The sequence below is a fragment of the Chenopodium album genome, chromosome 14 (genome assembly GCF_948465745.1).
Source record: "Chenopodium album chromosome 14, dcCheAlbu1.1, whole genome shotgun sequence".
Classification (NCBI taxonomy): Eukaryota; Viridiplantae; Streptophyta; class Magnoliopsida; order Caryophyllales; family Amaranthaceae; genus Chenopodium; species Chenopodium album.
This window is the reverse complement of record NC_137847.1, coordinates 9,995,276-10,013,227: the sequence shown is the minus strand read 5'-3', so window position 1 is coordinate 10,013,227 and position 17,952 is coordinate 9,995,276. Positions and strand designations below refer to the sequence as shown.

General features: G+C 32.5%; 2 protein-coding genes and 1 long non-coding RNA gene across 3 annotated transcripts; all 3 read left to right on the top strand.

Annotated features, from left to right (window-relative positions):
• The first annotated feature begins 940 nt into the window (after window positions 1-940).
• On the top strand, window positions 941-9,578 carry LOC145580034 (omega-amidase, chloroplastic-like). Its single transcript, XM_081637351.1, has 10 exons — window positions 941-1,244; window positions 3,993-4,109; window positions 4,695-4,919; window positions 5,022-5,115; window positions 6,193-6,267; window positions 7,216-7,294; window positions 8,340-8,355; window positions 8,750-8,830; window positions 8,943-9,025; window positions 9,259-9,578. The coding sequence occupies exons 1-10, from the start codon at window positions 1,005-1,007 to the stop codon at window positions 9,344-9,346; spliced, it is 1,098 nt and encodes a 365-aa protein (XP_081493477.1). The 5' UTR covers window positions 941-1,004; the 3' UTR covers window positions 9,347-9,578.
• Window positions 2,230-3,101, top strand: LOC145578870 (uncharacterized). The gene is made up of 2 exons (XR_014098936.1): window positions 2,230-2,726; window positions 2,828-3,101. It is a non-coding gene; the product is annotated as an uncharacterized LOC145578870 (long non-coding RNA).
• Window positions 9,579-13,370: 3,792 nt separating the features above from the next.
• LOC145578869 (protein BIG GRAIN 1-like B) lies at window positions 13,371-15,271 on the top strand. Its single transcript, XM_081636166.1, has one exon. The coding sequence runs from the start codon at window positions 13,908-13,910 to the stop codon at window positions 15,141-15,143; it is 1,236 nt and encodes a 411-aa protein (XP_081492292.1). The 5' UTR covers window positions 13,371-13,907; the 3' UTR covers window positions 15,144-15,271.
• Window positions 15,272-17,952: the final 2,681 nt, after the last annotated feature.

Genomic DNA, 17,952 nt, shown 5'->3' with positions numbered 1-17,952 from the left:
CAATTGGAAACAAAAAATAGTACGGAGTAGTACTATAAAAAACATAAACATCATTATTATAAGGATCTTGCTAAAGAGCTTTTGAGGTGTTAGATAAACATTTCCTAAAATGGTATTAATTAGGAGTGCATGCCAAAATCACTCGTTGATTGGTATAGTTAATATTCATTTTAATTTGATAATTCTACTTTTATTTATTTTATCCCATACTTCCGAAACATTCGTTAGCTTTTGCCTTATTATAAAGTGGATTCATTATTTGATAATTCTACTTTGCTACTAGCTGCTAGGCTAGCTCGAAGATTTGGCTGCAAGAAGGTGATCTTTGAATCAAATAATCTATCCGACTATCCCTCATTTCTAAGCTTTCGAAAGCAGCCATCCACTTGACCGAGTTGGACTCTTTATTGGAAGATATTTTCTCTATCACCTCTTCTTTTAATCTTGTTATTTGGAATCATGTAAAAAGGATGGTAACTCCTGGTAACTCCGTTGCACATCACCTTATTAAGTTAATTCCGTTTGGTGTGGAGCAAGTATGGGTTAATCATTGTCCGTGTGAAGTTAATCCGTATGTTTTGTCGGATACTTATCCCTTGATTAATTAATATAATGCTCCGTTGGTTTTTTTTTTTTTTAAAAAAAAAAAGGATTGCTAAACATTTACGGAGTATAAAAAAATAAATAAATAATACGGAGTAATACAGTAATTAAATAAATAAAATAAAAAAATAATTTGCTCAAAAAAAATATACTACCTCCGTTACACATTATTTGCAACGATTTGACATAAAGTAGAGAGAAAAAATGTCTAATCGTTGCAAATAATATATAACCGAGGTAGTATATAAAAAAAAAAAAAAAAATTGCGGGTACATGATAAAAGCAAAATACGATGGTGTTTAATTCAACTCTTGTCAACAACTCAATCACTTTCTCAGTTGTAATATCTAAACATCAAACTCAATCACTTCCCTAACATTCAGAAGAAAAAAAAAAAAAACATGGCTAATTATTCCCAAATTCAACCATTAACAAAAACTCCAAATTCACTGCAAATTCTGAAGCACAATTCCAGTAATCTCTCATTTTTATCATCTCAAACTTTTGCTGTCAAATTTCGCAATCCCAATTACTCAAACATCACTAATTCACCTTTTTCCACCACAATTTCCGCCATTTCCACTGGTCACCAATCTAGGGTTCCTCCCGCACTTCCATTGCCACCTCCTCCGATCACCAAGGTCACTTATTCTCTCTCTCTCTCTCTCTCTTTCGAATATTATCAATTAATCTATTTTTTTTTAAGAATTGTGGTTTGATTAATCATTAATTTATACTTGTAATTTTGTTTTGTTTTTCTTGCATTGTTCAATTTTTAATTTAGATGTAATGATGACTTCTTTATGTTGTGATTAGGGTTTGGAGTTGGCAATTTATTTATTATTTCAACTTTTAAATTCTACATTTTTTTGGGTAACATTTTAAATTTAATACATTGATGTTCTACATTTTCATTGCGAAAGGATAGCAATGTTTAGCTGGTATTGAGCTACTTGATTAGCTTGGTGTGGTTCTTTTATGAGTTGAAAGTAATCATGCTTTTAGATTCATTGCTACTCGGTTAGATTGGTGTGATTCTTATGCGAGTTGAAAGTAATCGTGCTTTTTAATTCAGTATTAATCCATTGTTTGTTGTGGTTCTTATGCTATCCTTGTAACTCATTAAATAGTTAGATATACTATTTTCCCTTAAACTTGATATTGTTGCGGTTGGATGTTATAAGGAAAGGGTTTTTTTTTTATTAATCCTCTTAGTAGTTGAAGACTAAAACAAATAAAACAGTACAAAGATAATTCTGTTGAGAATAAGGGATCGTCAATAGTACTATACGACTCATTAGTAGTACCTTTGATATTGTTAGTATTACCATTGAGGTCTTTAGTATTACCATTTATGAGTAAGTCGTTAGTAGTACCACTTAGGTATGAATTTGTTTAAAAACTAGTTGTTTGAGATTAGGGTATTATATTACCTTTTATCCTCGAGGTCAATATCAGGGATAGTTTGGTAATCTAACAATGCCATATAATGGGTTGATTTGTCAACGATTGTGTTTATGCTATTTAAGGACTTTTGTAATCCTTATTAGCCAATGTTATCAAAATCGCGATCCGGATCGTAGGATCATACGATCCTACGATCCTAATCTCATCAAACGACTTGGATCGTCCTTAAGATCGGTTTTGCAAAAAATCGGGCATAGGATCGTTGGGATCGTATAGGATCGGTGGGATCGCGATCCTATGTCGATTCCAACGATCCTACATTAAAGCTTACATTTGTGAAAATTTAGTCAGCCAAACATATTATGGGCTGGCCCATTAATATTCTAGCCTTAAGAATCCAAGATATCATTATCTTATTTGTAAAAAAAACCCTTTTTGATCACTTTTTCCTATCCATTTCACCGACATTCAAGATTCAAGTCATTCAACTCCAAATCTCCATTTCACCATTATCTTATTCACGCAAATCGACACATGCATGATGCATAAACTCCATTTTTTTGCTCCAAGCTTGCAAAGGTATGTTCTTTTATTATGAAATTTTCAATTTTTCTTTATTTGCTTAGTAATTTAGGGATTGTTTTGGTAAATTTGCATGTTTTTGTTCGTTTTCTACTGGAGATGAAATGGAGATGAAAATCATGAAGACCATGATGGTGAGATTTTTATTTTCCTTTTCATTTAATATTTATTACTTATAAAAATCTTATCTTCTCCTATTTCACCTTTTTAATTATTTTTGCCACTTATTGTGTAGATGAAATCGTTGAAGTAACAAATTTAACCGACAATGATGATGACATTGCATCAACTTATATGGGCTCAAATGAATTTAATGATGATGACGATTTTGGTGATGGAAACAACTTTGAAAATGAGCCAACTAGTACAGGAGAAACTAATGTTAGAAGTGATGATGTTGAGTATGGCAATTTGAGTTTTGGATATGATGATTGATGAATATACTTTAATTAAAACTAAGATTTTTGTAATTAAAACTATTTTATGTCATTATGTGTATTATTTTGTCATTGAAGTATTGAACTCATAACTATTGCCTTGTTCTCAAGATTTTTATGTACAAATTTATTGAGAAAGATGTCGAAATATTCGCTATAATTAGCTTTTTAATGAAGTATCGCCTTTTCAATGAGTAAATCACTAAGTATTAGCATTATTAGTGTTGTTTTTACATAAAATATGATCCCACAACAATTTTATACATCTACTTTGTCTTAGAATTGAAAATTGGTAGGATCGTGCGATCCTACGATTCGATCCTACGATCCGATCCTGCTAGGCCTTTCCGATCCAACTTAGAATCCCGATCCTGATAACATTGTTATTAGCCCATGAATAATATCTTGAGAAGCCTGTCCATTATTTGGTTTGTCCTTAGGGACGAAAGGTGATATAGCTTGAGCCAAGCGTGGTTTTATGATGGTTAAACTAATCAAAATTTGAAGTTCATCAACAGCTAATTGAATGAAGCTAAAGTAAGATGGGGTTTTATGTAGTGGCTCAAAGTAGCACAAATATTTTGTTGTACATTGTCCTTGAAAATTCCTACGGAGTAGTTTATAACTTTGCAATGGCCAGTGCTAAGGTGCATAGACATTATACCTCTTGAGCAACTTCCAAAACCCATCCAATGAAATGGTCACTCTCCATGTACCTAGTAGTGTCTTTTCTTTTTCTTTCGGGTTTCTATAATTGGAGACATTCAGACCTCTAAGTTTGGCCTGATAAACAATTTTTCTTTCTAGTTAATTTTTGACCCCCTTTCATTGGTGTTGATATTCAAGGCATCTTGTATCAATCATTTTTATTTTTTTTTTAATTTTATAGTATTTTATATTTTGTTTTGGTGGCATTTTGGCACTATTTACTGTGTTCTTGAATCACTATTTCCATGTGTGCAGTTCAAGATTGCTCTTTGCCAATTGTCAGTTACATCTGACAAATTGAGGAATATATCACATGCTCGTGAAGCAATTGAGGAGGCTGCAAACAAGGGTGCTCAGCTTGTTCTTCTGCCTGTAAGCATACATGTTATAATTGCCTAATTGGGTACTTGGGTTTGGATGGTTGGTCTTGTTGTTGTATTTTTTTTCTCTTTTAATGGGTCTTAGTTTCCTTGACAACCATGCATGGGATTGTCATTTTATGGAGCTGTTTCTATGTTGTCTTTGTGTGAGTGCATATTTGCTTTAGTCATGTTGTTCACTTATCCAAGTAGTAGTATAATTGGAGTCTTGATTATGTATTAGTTGGCTAAGTTATGGTTTTTGTCTAGTTCTATACTTCTATGTATTAATAATAGTAAAACTGTAAAAGGATCATCTCCCTTGCAACATAATCTATCTAATTTGGTAAGGTTTTCAGTATGCTTGGGTTGGACTTGCATACCTTATGCTTAATTGTTTGTGAATGTAGTTTAGGGTGAAATCTGGTGAGGTTTTCAGTATGCTTGTCTTGGACTTGCATAATTTTGATTATGCTTGATTGTTTGTGGGTGCAGTTATGGGCGATATCGTCCTGATGCTTATTAGACTCTCGTCTCTTAAAATTTACGTGGATAATTTTATAAAACACGTTTTGCTTTCTTTATGCAATCATCTCAGGAAATATGGAACAGTCCCTATTCAAATGACAGCTTTCCAGTTTATGCCGAAGATATTGAATTAGGTGGTGATGCATCTCCCTCCACAGCAATGCTTTCTGAAGTTTCGAGAAACCTTAAAATTACGATAGTTGGTGGTTCCATACCAGAGAGAAGAGGTGATCGGCTTTATAATACATGCTGTATTTTTGGGACTGATGGGAAGCTAAAAGCTAAACACAGGAAGGCATGTGTCTAATCTACTGTAGGTGTGGAGACTCTCTTTGCATTGTACTATATGATGGTTTTTATATTAGGTTTCCTAACATCACTGTGATCACTTTTGCAGATACATCTTTTTGACATTGACATTCCAGGGAAGATGACTTTTAAAGAATCAAAGACACTTACCGCTGGAGAGAATCCTACCATAGTTGACACAGGTTTCTGTCTTTTTTGTTCTTCGATGACTAGGCCATCTAGATATTTATTGCTCTTTAGTTGCTTGTAAAATATTGGGGTTGTTGATAGCTGGGCATAGTAATATGATCAAGAAAATTTTCTTGTAAATTCAGTAATGTGATCAACCCTTTTCATTGTAAAATTTATTTTCCCCTTTACTATATTGTTTTTTTTTTTTTTAAAATTTATTTATTTATTTATTTATTTACTTTGAAGGTAATGGTCTATCAAGATTTGGAGTTTTGGACATCCCTTTTCCTCTTATTTTTAGTTCCCTTCACATTTTGGTTCCTTTTAATGCTTTTGGGACAGCTTTTGTGAATTTTTTCATTTACTACTGATTCAAGTCTAGTGTATTTTTCTTCAAAGGGCCAGTTTTTCATTGTCAATTTTCTTAATAAAACTATTTTCTGGAATTGCTCAAATCAATAATAGTTTTCTGTGTGAATATTGCTTTAGGAGTCAGATTTTTCTGCTAGATCACTGTGGTTGCAGATGATTTGGGTTCTTTCACCATGTTTTCTTATCATAATATAGCATCACTCTGTGTATGCAAAATGCTGAAATTCCATATGACTTCTGAATACACTCATGCTTGATGCGTTATAGCCTTTTAGGAAATTCAATTTGTCAAAAGCTTCAATTTGAAATACTCTGAATTCATGAATCTACTTTGTTTAAAGACACTCGTGTATCTTTTCCTTTCAAGCCACGTCTTCCAGAGTCTTAAGACAGATAATTGGGTTTTCTGAATACCTCTTACTTGCTATGTTAGTTTAATACTGCATTGTTGTTCTACGTATATCTGTTGATTTAAAGAAGTCAACCCCCTGTGGGTACACACACACACAAATAAACAGAGACTTTAGTATGGCTAAGGACTGCTTCATGTCATAAACTATTAGAGGTGCTTGGTATACTTTTGTTATGATTGATCAATGATTTAGTAGAATACTAATAATAGTCCGATCTTATATGTGAAAGAAATTACTTGTAATCCACTTTTTGGTTCTTTGTTAATGTTTTGTTTTAGGCTGATAAGTAAATTTTCTGTACAGATGTTGGGCGCATCGGCATTGGTATCTGTTATGATATCCGCTTTCAAGAATTAGCGGCAATTTATGCAGCAAGAGGTTTGTTTTTACTTTTGTTTTATCATTTGTTAATTCTTAATGTGTATAAAACTTATCAAAGAATGTAATGGAACTTTAGCTTTTGAAAATCATGATTTTTGGGAAGTCCAAATAATATTTAGTATATATAAATGTATAACGGAGTATTCCTTAGAATTTTCAATTTTTTAATTGGGGATTCCAGTGAGTGCAGTCATCTTTTTTAATGCCATTGCAAGTTAGCAATGTGCAGCTTAGAAGGATTTTGTGTAGTATTTGTGGGGATCAGTGTGACTGGGTAGCCTTTAGATGTAATCAATGGAGAGAAGCGCCAGAATATTTCGTAATACAAGCACTAATAAGAAGCTTATGGTACATTATTTTATACCTTGCAACATTTAACTGCCCGTCAATTTTTTTTAGGATTTCATGAAGTGTTTGTGGGGATTCCTTGGTGCGAGTTAGCAGTGTGCACTTTGTAAGGATGTAATGAAGTGTTTTTGCGGATCAGTATGATTGGGTATCCTTTAGGTATAATTAATTAAGAGAAGCCAGAACATTTTGTAATACGAGCACTAGCTAAGAAGCTTATGGGATAACTTTTTTTCTACCTTGCATTATTTTACTGTCATTAAATGTTTCTCTTTAGAGGATTCCTTGGCAGCTTGACGTCTCTTGATGTTGTTTTTACTCCTACTATAATAGAATAAACAAAAACGGTGTCCATCATACTTACCTGGTTTCTTTTAAAATTATTTGGTGTCTCTTGTTTGTCACACTCGCGCATGCCACATCTGTTGAGCATGGACTTTTGGACTTCTGGTATTACTGTTTTTTGGTACTTTATTGATTTCTCATTTCTGCTCTTGTATTGTTGAAAAATCCCCTTATTGGTAGAGTGTAAATTGTATGTTAGGTTTGCTCTCTAGACTTTGATTATAATGGTGAGTTTGTTTTACTGGATGTTAGGTGCTCATTTGCTCTGCTATCCTGGAGCATTTAATATGACCACTGGTCCATTACATTGGGAACTTCTACAGAGAGCTAGGTAAGAGGTTTAATGCTTTTAGTTGAATCAATTTTCTCTACCTTTGGAAAACGGAAACTACCAGACTCACCCAGCAGGACTAAACCTTCATCTTTGCTATGCTTCTTTTGACAGAATTTGGCAATGTACAGCTAAAATCTATTGCTTCTCAGTTGAACCTAGGGCTCGTTCACTCTGTAAATGTTGCTGTCGTGCTGAGTCTGCAGGAGTATTAGTGTTTGCAAATTACAAAGATCTATGAGCAGGCAATTAGGCATGCTGCATTTTCTGTCAAACTATGACAATGCTTTCCCTTGTAGGATTTCAAGAATTGCCAAATATAGGAAGACTGGGAGAGTGATATAAATAAATAAATAAATAAAAAGAATAAGTAGAGAACCTATTTTACAGCAATCTGTTTTATGTGTTTGATCTGGAGAGTGGATACTATTATTTGTGCCATTATAATACGACAAGACTAGAATGAAATGATGATGTGGGGAAGGTGCTGAATATAATTAGTTGGGGTCTAGGAGGAAGGGTCTGGCACAATTTTATTTTTTATTTTTTATTTTTTATTTATTTATTTTATTTATAGATTTTCCTTCCACAATTTTCTTCCCTACCTCAACCCTTGCCTCTACCCCCATAATAAACAAAAATAAGAAAAATGAAGGGATTACTGGTTTAGGATGAGATGTGGCTTCTGGAGGAGCTCTCTATGAAATTAAGTTGCCATCAAGTTTCGGTATTATTATATAGGGTGAACATATTGTAACTAGTATTAAACAATGTCACGATGATGTTCCCGTCTTGTATAATTACGTCTTTACTCAATTCCATAAATTGATGATAAAATATCATCATCTCAGAACATAGTTAATATATCTTGAAAATTAGCTGAAATTGTTTTGAAACTATACATATCAAAGTGTATGTATTTCACCTTGAAAAAAAGTGTATTTTGCATTTTAGGACAAGGATTATACTGTATTTCTGTACCTCAAAGTGAAGTTCCTGTTTCTAATGAACTCCTTTTATATTTTTTTATCCGTGGATTATGCAGGGCAGCAGATAATCAGGTACTCCACTGACCTTGTTTATTGCGAAGTATTCCCATTGGATATTACATGATGAAGTCTGTATATGACACTACATTATGACTACCGTGTTATAGCGATTTGCTGGTGAAGGGGATGTATGATAATACATTATTACTACCATGTTATAGTGAAGGTGGTTCTTATTGTAATTTTTAACCAAGTTTAATGAACTAGACATTTAAAATTTGAATAAACTTGCTCAATCTTAGGGCTTCACAATTAGAGGGCCTGTATTTTCTACATGTTTCATGTTATTGTGAAAGTGTCTATGTATCTTCTTTATATTAGCTACAAGTCATGAATTCATGATGTTATTGCCTGCATTTGAGAACTTAATAGTCAGGTAGATGACGTTCTATATATTTCTCTTCAGTTGTATGTAGCAACGTGTGCACCAGCTCGTGATACTGAGTCAGGGTATGTGGCATGGGGACACTCTACCTTGGTTGGACCTGTAAGTTTGTTGTCTCTGTACGTCATCTTCAAGTTTTAGGCTATTACTTGATTAGGAAAGTTGTGAAACCTAGGCAAATGAATAATTTATGCAAGTCATTTTCTTATGGCAGTTCGGGGAAGTGCTTGCGACAACCGATCATGATGAGACAACTGTTATAGCAGAAATCGACTACTCACTGGTTGAGCAAAGAAGGTGACATCTTCTGTACTTTATGATACTATATGTTAGTTCTTTTTTATTGTATTTTATTTTTTAATTTTATTTTTAACTGTCATTTTAAGAAGGATCCAGCGGTCCACATTCTTTTATTTAAATGTTCTAAGAAGAAAATTTGGAGCTGTTTTCTCAGTCTGAAGGTTTTGTTTAAATCCGATCCAAGCATTATATTTTGTTTACCAAATTCTCGTATGAAATGGAATCTGCAGGGCATACCTACCCATCATCAACCAAAGGAGAGGTGACTTATATCAATTAGTTGATGTTCAGAGGCTGCACGCTGAGTCTACCAAGTAACAGCACAGAACCAGCTTACCGTCATCAGCAATAATCAATCTTTAGCAATTCGTGCGTGGTGTCAACTCTGATACAGCACATTCAAAGAGCCCATCTCTTAATGTTTTCTAATTATGATGAGTAGATAAGGTTTTGTTGGTGAGATGACCATCCCAGTTCCCTCAAGATTTTGATTTCCTTCCTCTTGTGAAGAATGATAGCATAATATATTTATTTTGTAATTTATTTTCTACGTACTCGTGACTCGACGAATTTGGAATCTAGCAGTATGGTACAACTCATTAATACAGAAAATTTGCTCATCAGTGCCAGTATATTCTAATAATAGTAGTGTCATTAGTAGAGTTAACTTGTGGGCTCTAAATGAGCTGTAGTCTATAAATGGATTGTATTAGTACTGTAATACATTAGTGTTCTTGGCCCATGAGTGTACCTGTTATTAATGGACATTTATTTCAGCTGGTTTAAGGATATTGCTCATTTCAGTACGTTTTTCTTCTTTACAGGTTATGACCTTTTTTTGTTAGCTGTAATAATTTAAATTAACAATACATTTTCAGTAGACCCGACCAGAAAATTACCGTATGAGTACTCAGAACCTCCATTCATTTCTCACAGCAATGGACGGAATTATAATCTCGGGTCTTAGGTACCACCTTACCACCACCAAGACATTGCCGAAAGCTAGTTGGCAACCTAGCTCCGAGAACTATACTTGATCATACACTCGTTATACTATATCTTCATTGAAACCATCACGAGGTCTCCATGTCTTGCTTGGATTTGAAATACGGTATAGTTCAAAATTGTATTGATAAGGTATATTTGAGTACTTTGGTTTTTCAATCATTGCTATTTTGACTCAAACCTATTATAAAAGTTGATGTATCAGTTATCACTAATTAGTTGTTGATAGTAATAATAAAGAAATTAAAATTAAAAAATAAAAAATAAAAAATCACTTTGCCAATGAATTTTTTTTACAACCTTAAATTTATCTTTTTAAACAGTGGCATTTTTTAAGGGCACTTTACTAAGTCAATGAAGCATTTGTAAACAATATATTATCGAATTGACACAAAATTAATAAAAGAGATCATATAGCTGACAAATTTTTATAGTAACTCAACTCTCACTAACATTGGAGTATTGGACCATCCAAATATAGAGCCTAAAGGGTCCGCTAATCACCCCACCCAACCCAATAAAAAACCTTCTTTGTGTGTTGGTTGGGACACTATACAACTAGGGTTTCTTTTGGCAACACGTACTATACAACTAGGCGATCATCGAACTTATACTCGAATTTTTTATAATTAATGTGTATTCCCTAATGAATAGGGAGTGAGTGAATAGTGATAAACATATAAAAACAGAAAAAGTATTATACGGGCTTAAGTAAGGTAGTATAGAAATTATAATTACGTATTCATGTTATAATTTATTTTCAGCTATCAAAATCTCTACTTGTACATAATTAATGTGGGTTCAAATATTGCTGTAAGCCTGTAAATTAATTTTTTAAGAGCTAACACTTGCTTTAACTTCTGAATTTGTGTATAGCAAGGGTTTAGATGAATTATATAGATGTAAAACAACAATTAAGGGTTTCACATATACATTGGGGGTCTTAAAATTAGAGTGGTATATCCACAATGGCTAGCTCATATACATGTAGCTAAGGGTTGCCATATACTCATATCATTATTTCTCACGCTACATGATTTAAGCTACAAATTTTACAATGGCAAACTATTTCTTTTGTAATTTTATTATGTCCCACGTGATAATATAAAATACATAAAATATATTAACAAACACATAAAATATATTAAATAAATAAATATAATAGCATTGGACGAAGTGAAAACTACATAACTCTATAGAGCTATGTAAATTGCTTAGCTATAAGAGGTTGTAATTTCACAATGACAAGTATGTAGCTAGCAATTACTTAAAAATTGCTAGCAGCTCCTTGTGAACAACCAATGTGAATGTTCTAAGGAGTAAATATATACTTACACTTGAATGATCGACAAAACATATGTACATTTGTCCATTCATGCACATATACTGATACACACACAATTTAAATTAGACTTGTTTTATTATGTGATTACAATTCTAAACAAAACTATACAACATAAGACCGTATATGTTCAAACTCATTGTAATCCACCTATACTTGTTCCACTTTATAATGTAGAGGAGTTAGGGCCTATTCTCATAGACTGAACTGAGCTGAAATGAACTGAATATTTTATAAGAGAAGGAAATTAGGAGCTGAACTGAACTGAAAATAAACGTATGAGAACAGACCCTTAGGGCCTGTTCTGATTGACTGAAATCAACTGAACTGAACTGAACTTATTAATTAGTGATTTTTAACTACGGATTAGTGGTCTTTGATTATATATTACTATACCTATGTGTATATACAAATGTACTATTTCATATGACATAATTATAAATTTTATAATATAATTATAAATTTATGGAAAATATATTAAAAACTTGAAACCTCTAAATATTTTAAACACATATACTATTTAGTTTTAAAATAAAATAGTATTATGACAAAAGAACACAAAACACTTACATGTAGCAGAAAAGCAGCTATGGATATTGTCCGACAAGAAATAACTGATCAGATATGGGAGTCAGTTCAGAGGAATGCCGAGGTAATGGAGGAGCTTGGTGGACAAGAAGAAGACGAAGAACTAACTGACTATGAAAATTAGTTTAAGTTGTGTAGTACTCTAATTTTCTCAATAAGATTAACAATAGAAATGTGTATCAAAAAAATAGAACCATTTGAACAATGAATTGTATCGATATTATTATTATTATTATTATTATTATTATTATTATTATTATTATTATTAATATTAATTATTGTTATTATTATTATTATAATTAATTATTGATTATTATTATTAGTATTATTGTTATTATTATTATTATTATTATTATTATTATTATTATTTATTCATGATTATTATTATTATTATTTATTGATAATAATAATTATTATTATTATTATTATTTGTTGCGTCGTTGTAATAAGAGCTTAAAAGAATGAAATTTGGCTTTATATCATTAGCAATATCATTAGACATAAGAGCTGAACTGAACTGAACTGAACTGAACTGAATTTCAACGGAAGAGAACAGGCCCTTACTCCTATTTATCAGTTGGTTTTAGTATGGAATCTCCTTAGCCTTATTTGTGGACCAAACTCTTCTAAATAATCATAATAACTTGATAATCTTAAAATAATAATTAATATAAAGAAGACCACACAAGTCTATTTTTTTCTTCATACGCAATATTGATGGTATAACTAGAAAATTTAAATAATTGTAAAGATTCTAATGAGGGACTATATAATTAGGATTGTCTTCTCTACTTAAAATGATCTCAAATTAAATGTAGTGAATAATATAGAAGGAGAAGAAATATCCACCATAGATTAGCTCTTGTCTTTTGCATCCTTTTTATTGCAATGTTGCTAGTACAATTATTTCCTCAGTTGAAAATCAGCAAATTTGAAAAAAACAACTTTACATTATTCCATTAAAACATCCAAAAATAAAAAAGCAATACCACTTTGACTGTCAATGATTTAGGTTGATTTTTCCACCAATCAAATAGTCAAGGAATATGAATACTGTATTTTTTTTTTTTTTTTTTTTATAAAACAAAATTTGGCTTATTATATGAATATGAACATCCAACAAATTTTCAAGCACATAAACCCAAAATAAAAAAAGACAAATAAAAAAATAAAGTAACCCTCACACGTACGTGTAAACAAAGTCACATTAACAAAAGCAAAAAAACAGAGCAATCAAAATAAAACAGTAATCTGACTAATAGTAAAAAAAAGTTTTAACAAAAGTTAACCGACCTTATTATTCATTTCACTAGCCTAGCTGTCAGCTTTTTGCTCCCCCGTTTCCACCTTTCTTCTTCCCACCCGCACGCGCGGGAGTTTTCTCTCTCCTCCCGCACAACTATTTACACTATTTTTCCTTTCTTTTTAAGTACTATCCTCTGTTCATATATACGAACACAGGATAGTACTTACCAATATCTTCCCGTCTTTAAACCCCAATTCTCTCTCGCTCTAATTATTATAGACGTCTTCATAACAACTTGCAAATAAAATAACCCGTGATCGTACCCTTATCCTGAAGGGTGCGAGCAAGGGTGTTGGTTCTTAAATTGGGACGAAGGTACGATAAGGTGTTAATAGTGTGTTACACTTATTTTATATGTTCAACTCTTTGATCATATCACATGGTGGTGTTTTTTTTTTCTCTCACTAATTGCGCCTAAGCCTTTGCAGCTTTTGACATTCTCTTAGCTAACAACTGCTCCAATTCCTTCTTTCACATGCTCTCTTTGTCACTCCTAAATTTGAGTATTTAGCATGAGAATCTCCCATCCTACATTCATCATACTTCACTACTATTGCTAAAATTCTACCAATAACATCTTCATTGTTGTTGTTTTGGTAACAACATTGTTATTGTTTTTGTTATTGTGTGTTACTAAAATGTCTAAATTTGAAACAATTACTATTCCTTTTCATAATACTACCCACAAAAGAAGGGCTAAGAACCCTTCATTTTCTTCCATCCTTCTCGACGCCATTTATCGATCGATCGATGAAGACGACGACCTCCACCATTACCCTCGTACCACCCCTACCTCTCCTACTAGAAGCATTATTACTAAACAAAGTGATTGCAACACTATACAATTATCATCATCGTCTAAACAGCGAAGAACTAAAATGAGAAGCGATAGTACCTTAGAGACGGTCGATCTTCGCCGCGCCATCATGATCGAGTCATGGATGGAGCGGCAACCACCACAACAACCACCGCAACAACCACCGCATCGGAAGCATTTTCATCTCGGTGATGTACTCGATCAAAAAATCAGGATTGTTCGTCAGAAATCTGTCCCAAGTTTACCTAGGGCATCAGATAATTCTTCCACGACTGACTTTTCATCGTCTTCTTCGTCGTGTTTTACGAATCTCACTCCTCGATCAACAACCTCGCGCGATCAATCGTCTTCGCGAATCTTCACGAAGACGAAATCTCGCGCGCTGAAGATCTACGGCGATTTAAAGCGTTCCAAACAGCAGAACACTGCTCCAATTTCTCCAGGTAGAAGAATCGCCGCGTTTCTGAATTCAATTTTCAGAAACTCCGGCGGATCTCCGGCGAGAAGTTCGCCGGGAATCAAATCACCGCCGCCGACAACGACGGCGGCGACGGCGACGGACTCAACGTGTTCGTCTGCGTCGTCATTCTCAAGATCATGCTTGAGCAATAAAACGACGTCATCTACAAAATCATCAAAACGATCAGTGAGATTTTATCCAGTGAGTGTAATAGTAGACGAAGATTCTAGACCGTGCGGTCATAAATCGTTACAAAAGAATGAAGTTGAAGAGTCGAAGAAGCTCGCATCGCCGCCGAATGAAGACGCATTCGGCGAGAAGGAGAGGAGACGGAGGAGGGAGAAAGAGATTGATGCGTTAATGATGATGATCAAGACAAATTGCGGGAACATTCAACAACGTCATGTATCGAATTTAAAAGATGGTTTCGACCACGACGAAATGGAAGATGATGATGACGAAGATGATGATGGTGGTGGAAGTTGTGCGAGTTCAGATCTTTTTGAGTTGGAGAATTTCAGCTCAATTGGTGTTAGTCGGTACTACGAGGAGTTGCCGGTGTATGGTACTACTAGTTTGAACAACATAACGGCTTAATTATTTTTTAATTATTTTCTTAATTATGTTGTTTTTTTTTTCTTTTTTTGTTTGGTTTAATATTAGGATGTGAATGTAATTATATGGTTCTTGGAAGTTGATTAATCTATTAACTTTGGTTTTAAGTTTATGAGGAAACACAAATCTACTACGTTAATTAGTTGTAATGCATTTGATTTTGAATGTGGTATGATTACTAAGCTAGATAGCTAGTAGGGGATAGGCGGATAGCTAGTAGGGGATATATGTTCGTAAAAAAAAAAAAAAAAAAAAAAAGGAATATATGAGGTTAAGGTTTCTAACTATTTTTATAATTATCCTGAATTAATTATTTATATCCTTTAAAATGAATATTAAGTATATAACACATTGGATTCTTATGTGTTATTTTTTTTTTTTTTTATTTTTTTTTTTATTTTTTTTTTTAATCATGGTAAATTAGAGTAGATTGTATCTCAGTATTGCATAATCTCTAACATAAGGCTTTGTTTGAACTAACTTACTTTTTTCTATACTTAATTTTATGGAGTATTTTTGTTATACATAATTTCTGTATGAGTATGTCAGGACTCATAAGTTGTTCTGTCTTGACATCTTAACTAATTTGAACTCATTTTGGCTTAAATATGTATAACAAAAAGAAAAATAAAATAAATTTAAAATAACCATTACAGAGTATTAAAAAGTTAAAATATGGACTAAAAAAATCCCTTAATTAACATTAACCTATTGTGAGTCTCAAATGAGTAGGATTTTATTTGCATAATTTTTGTACCGAATTGAATGTGCATATTTTTTGAACTGGATGTGCAAAAAAATATTTGACCCAAATTCAATATGCATAAATTTTGAACATAATGTGCACATTTTTCTGATTTTCCAGAAAATATTTTTGTTAATTCAAAATTTTGCTTTGCATATTTAGTGAAAAAATATGCACATTTAGTGTAAAACTTATGCACATTTCATCCTTCTCATTTTAAGAAACTTCTCATTGGATCCCAACTATATATAGAGAAAGGCTCATGTAAGAACCCTCCTCTATATAAGAGCCCAATCTTATATAAGAACCAATCTCAACCCTTTATTAGTTTTGATCTAATCATCTAAAATGATCCTTTAGTAATGACATTTCTGTAATTTTGAGGAGTTCATATTTAGAACATAGAAAAAAAATTTAGAACTAAGAAAAAATTTAGAACATAAGCAGAAAAAATTTAGAACATAAGAAGAAAAAAATCAAACATGCAAAACTTTTGAACATAAGGAAACAAAAATTTAGAACATAAGAAAAATAATTTAGAACATAAGTTGAAGAAATAATTTATAGCATAGTAAATAAATTTATAACATAAGCTGAAAAAAATAATTTAAAACATAGGGAAAAATTTAGAACATAAGCTGAAAAAATAACTTAAAACATTTGAACAAATTTAGAACATAAGCTAAAAAAAATAATTTAGAACATAGGAAATAATTTGGAACATAAGTATAAAAAAATTACAGTAGGATATTGGAAAAAATTTAGAACATAGGCAGAAAAAAATTTAGAACATAGGAAAAAGTTTAAAACACAAGGTGTTCTTACATAAGAAAGGGTTCTTATATAAAGAGGGGTTCTTACCGAATCCCTCTCCTATATATATATATATATATATATATATATATATATATATATGGCAGCTCACTGTTATTACAAGAACGTAGTTACACATTTCCTCACCCAATAAAAAATGGTTAAAATATGCCTACAATTATTTGAATTTATCATATTTTATTGCCTTATACTTAAACCTATTTTTTAGGTGAAAATTTAAACTTAATTTTTGTTTACCTTTATGGTTTATTCTATTTTTTTAATGAAACCTTTCTCTAAACTTATTAACGTATGATGGTTACTTTCAAAAAATGTCTTATTATGACTAATAGGTGAGCTTGCAAGTACAACATAACATAAAGGATCAATATTACAAACAATCCCTAAGTCTTTCATTAATTATAATGAAACAAACAGACACTAAATTTTTCAATAATGGTGCACTACTAAAATTCAGCTAAATTGCGACCGTTTTTTTACGACCGTCTGAAAAACGGTCGCAAAATTCATATTTTGCGACCGTTTTTTATGCGGTCGCAATATTACGACTGCTTTGACAACAGTCGCAAATTTGCGACCGTTTTACGACCGTTTTTAGCCTTTTAGACGGTCGCAGGATGTTTGAACAAATAAAATTAATTCCAAATTAAAATAAATCGTTTGCGACCGTCAAAGACGGTCGTAAATGTCATAATCTGTGACCGTCAAAGAGACGGTCGTAAATGTCAAAATCTGCGACCGTCTCTGACGGTCGTAAACGTCATAATCTGCGACCGTCAAAGAGACGGTCGTAAAAATCATAATCTGCGACCGGCAAAGACGGTCGTAAAAGACCCTTTTTTTTAATTAAAAAAATACGGTATAAAAGCATACCTTATTCACAAACCCTAATCTACTTCACACTCCCTCACGCCGCTCACCCCTCCTCTTTCTTTTCTCTCTCCTGCTCTTTCCTTCTTACTTCTCTTTCTCACGCTCCTCCATCTCTTTCTTCTCTATCCTTACTTCTTTTATTTCCTTTCTTCTTCTTCTAACTTCTCCATTTTTGTTCTCTTCTCACGCCCCTCCATCTTCATTCTCTTTTTCTTCTTCATTTTTTTCAGAGCTGTAGTTTTGGTGTACGTATTTTCGTCGACAAACAAATTATGGTGTTCGGATTTCTTTAACAAACGAGTTATGGTTTTTCATGGTCAAATTCGACCTTAAAAATTC

Coding starts and splice junctions, on each gene's coding strand:
- LOC145580034 (XM_081637351.1), top strand. CDS start 1,005: ATGGCTAATTATTCCCAAATTCAACCATTAACAAAAACTCCAAATTCA. Junction 1,245..3,992: donor CACCTCCTCCGATCACCAAG/GTCACTTATTCT, acceptor CCATGTGTGCAG/TTCAAGATTGCTCTTTGCCA. Junction 9,026..9,258: donor TCACTGGTTGAGCAAAGAAG/GTGACATCTTCT, acceptor TGGAATCTGCAG/GGCATACCTACCCATCATCA.
- LOC145578869 (XM_081636166.1), top strand. CDS start 13,908: ATGTCTAAATTTGAAACAATTACTATTCCTTTTCATAATACTACCCAC.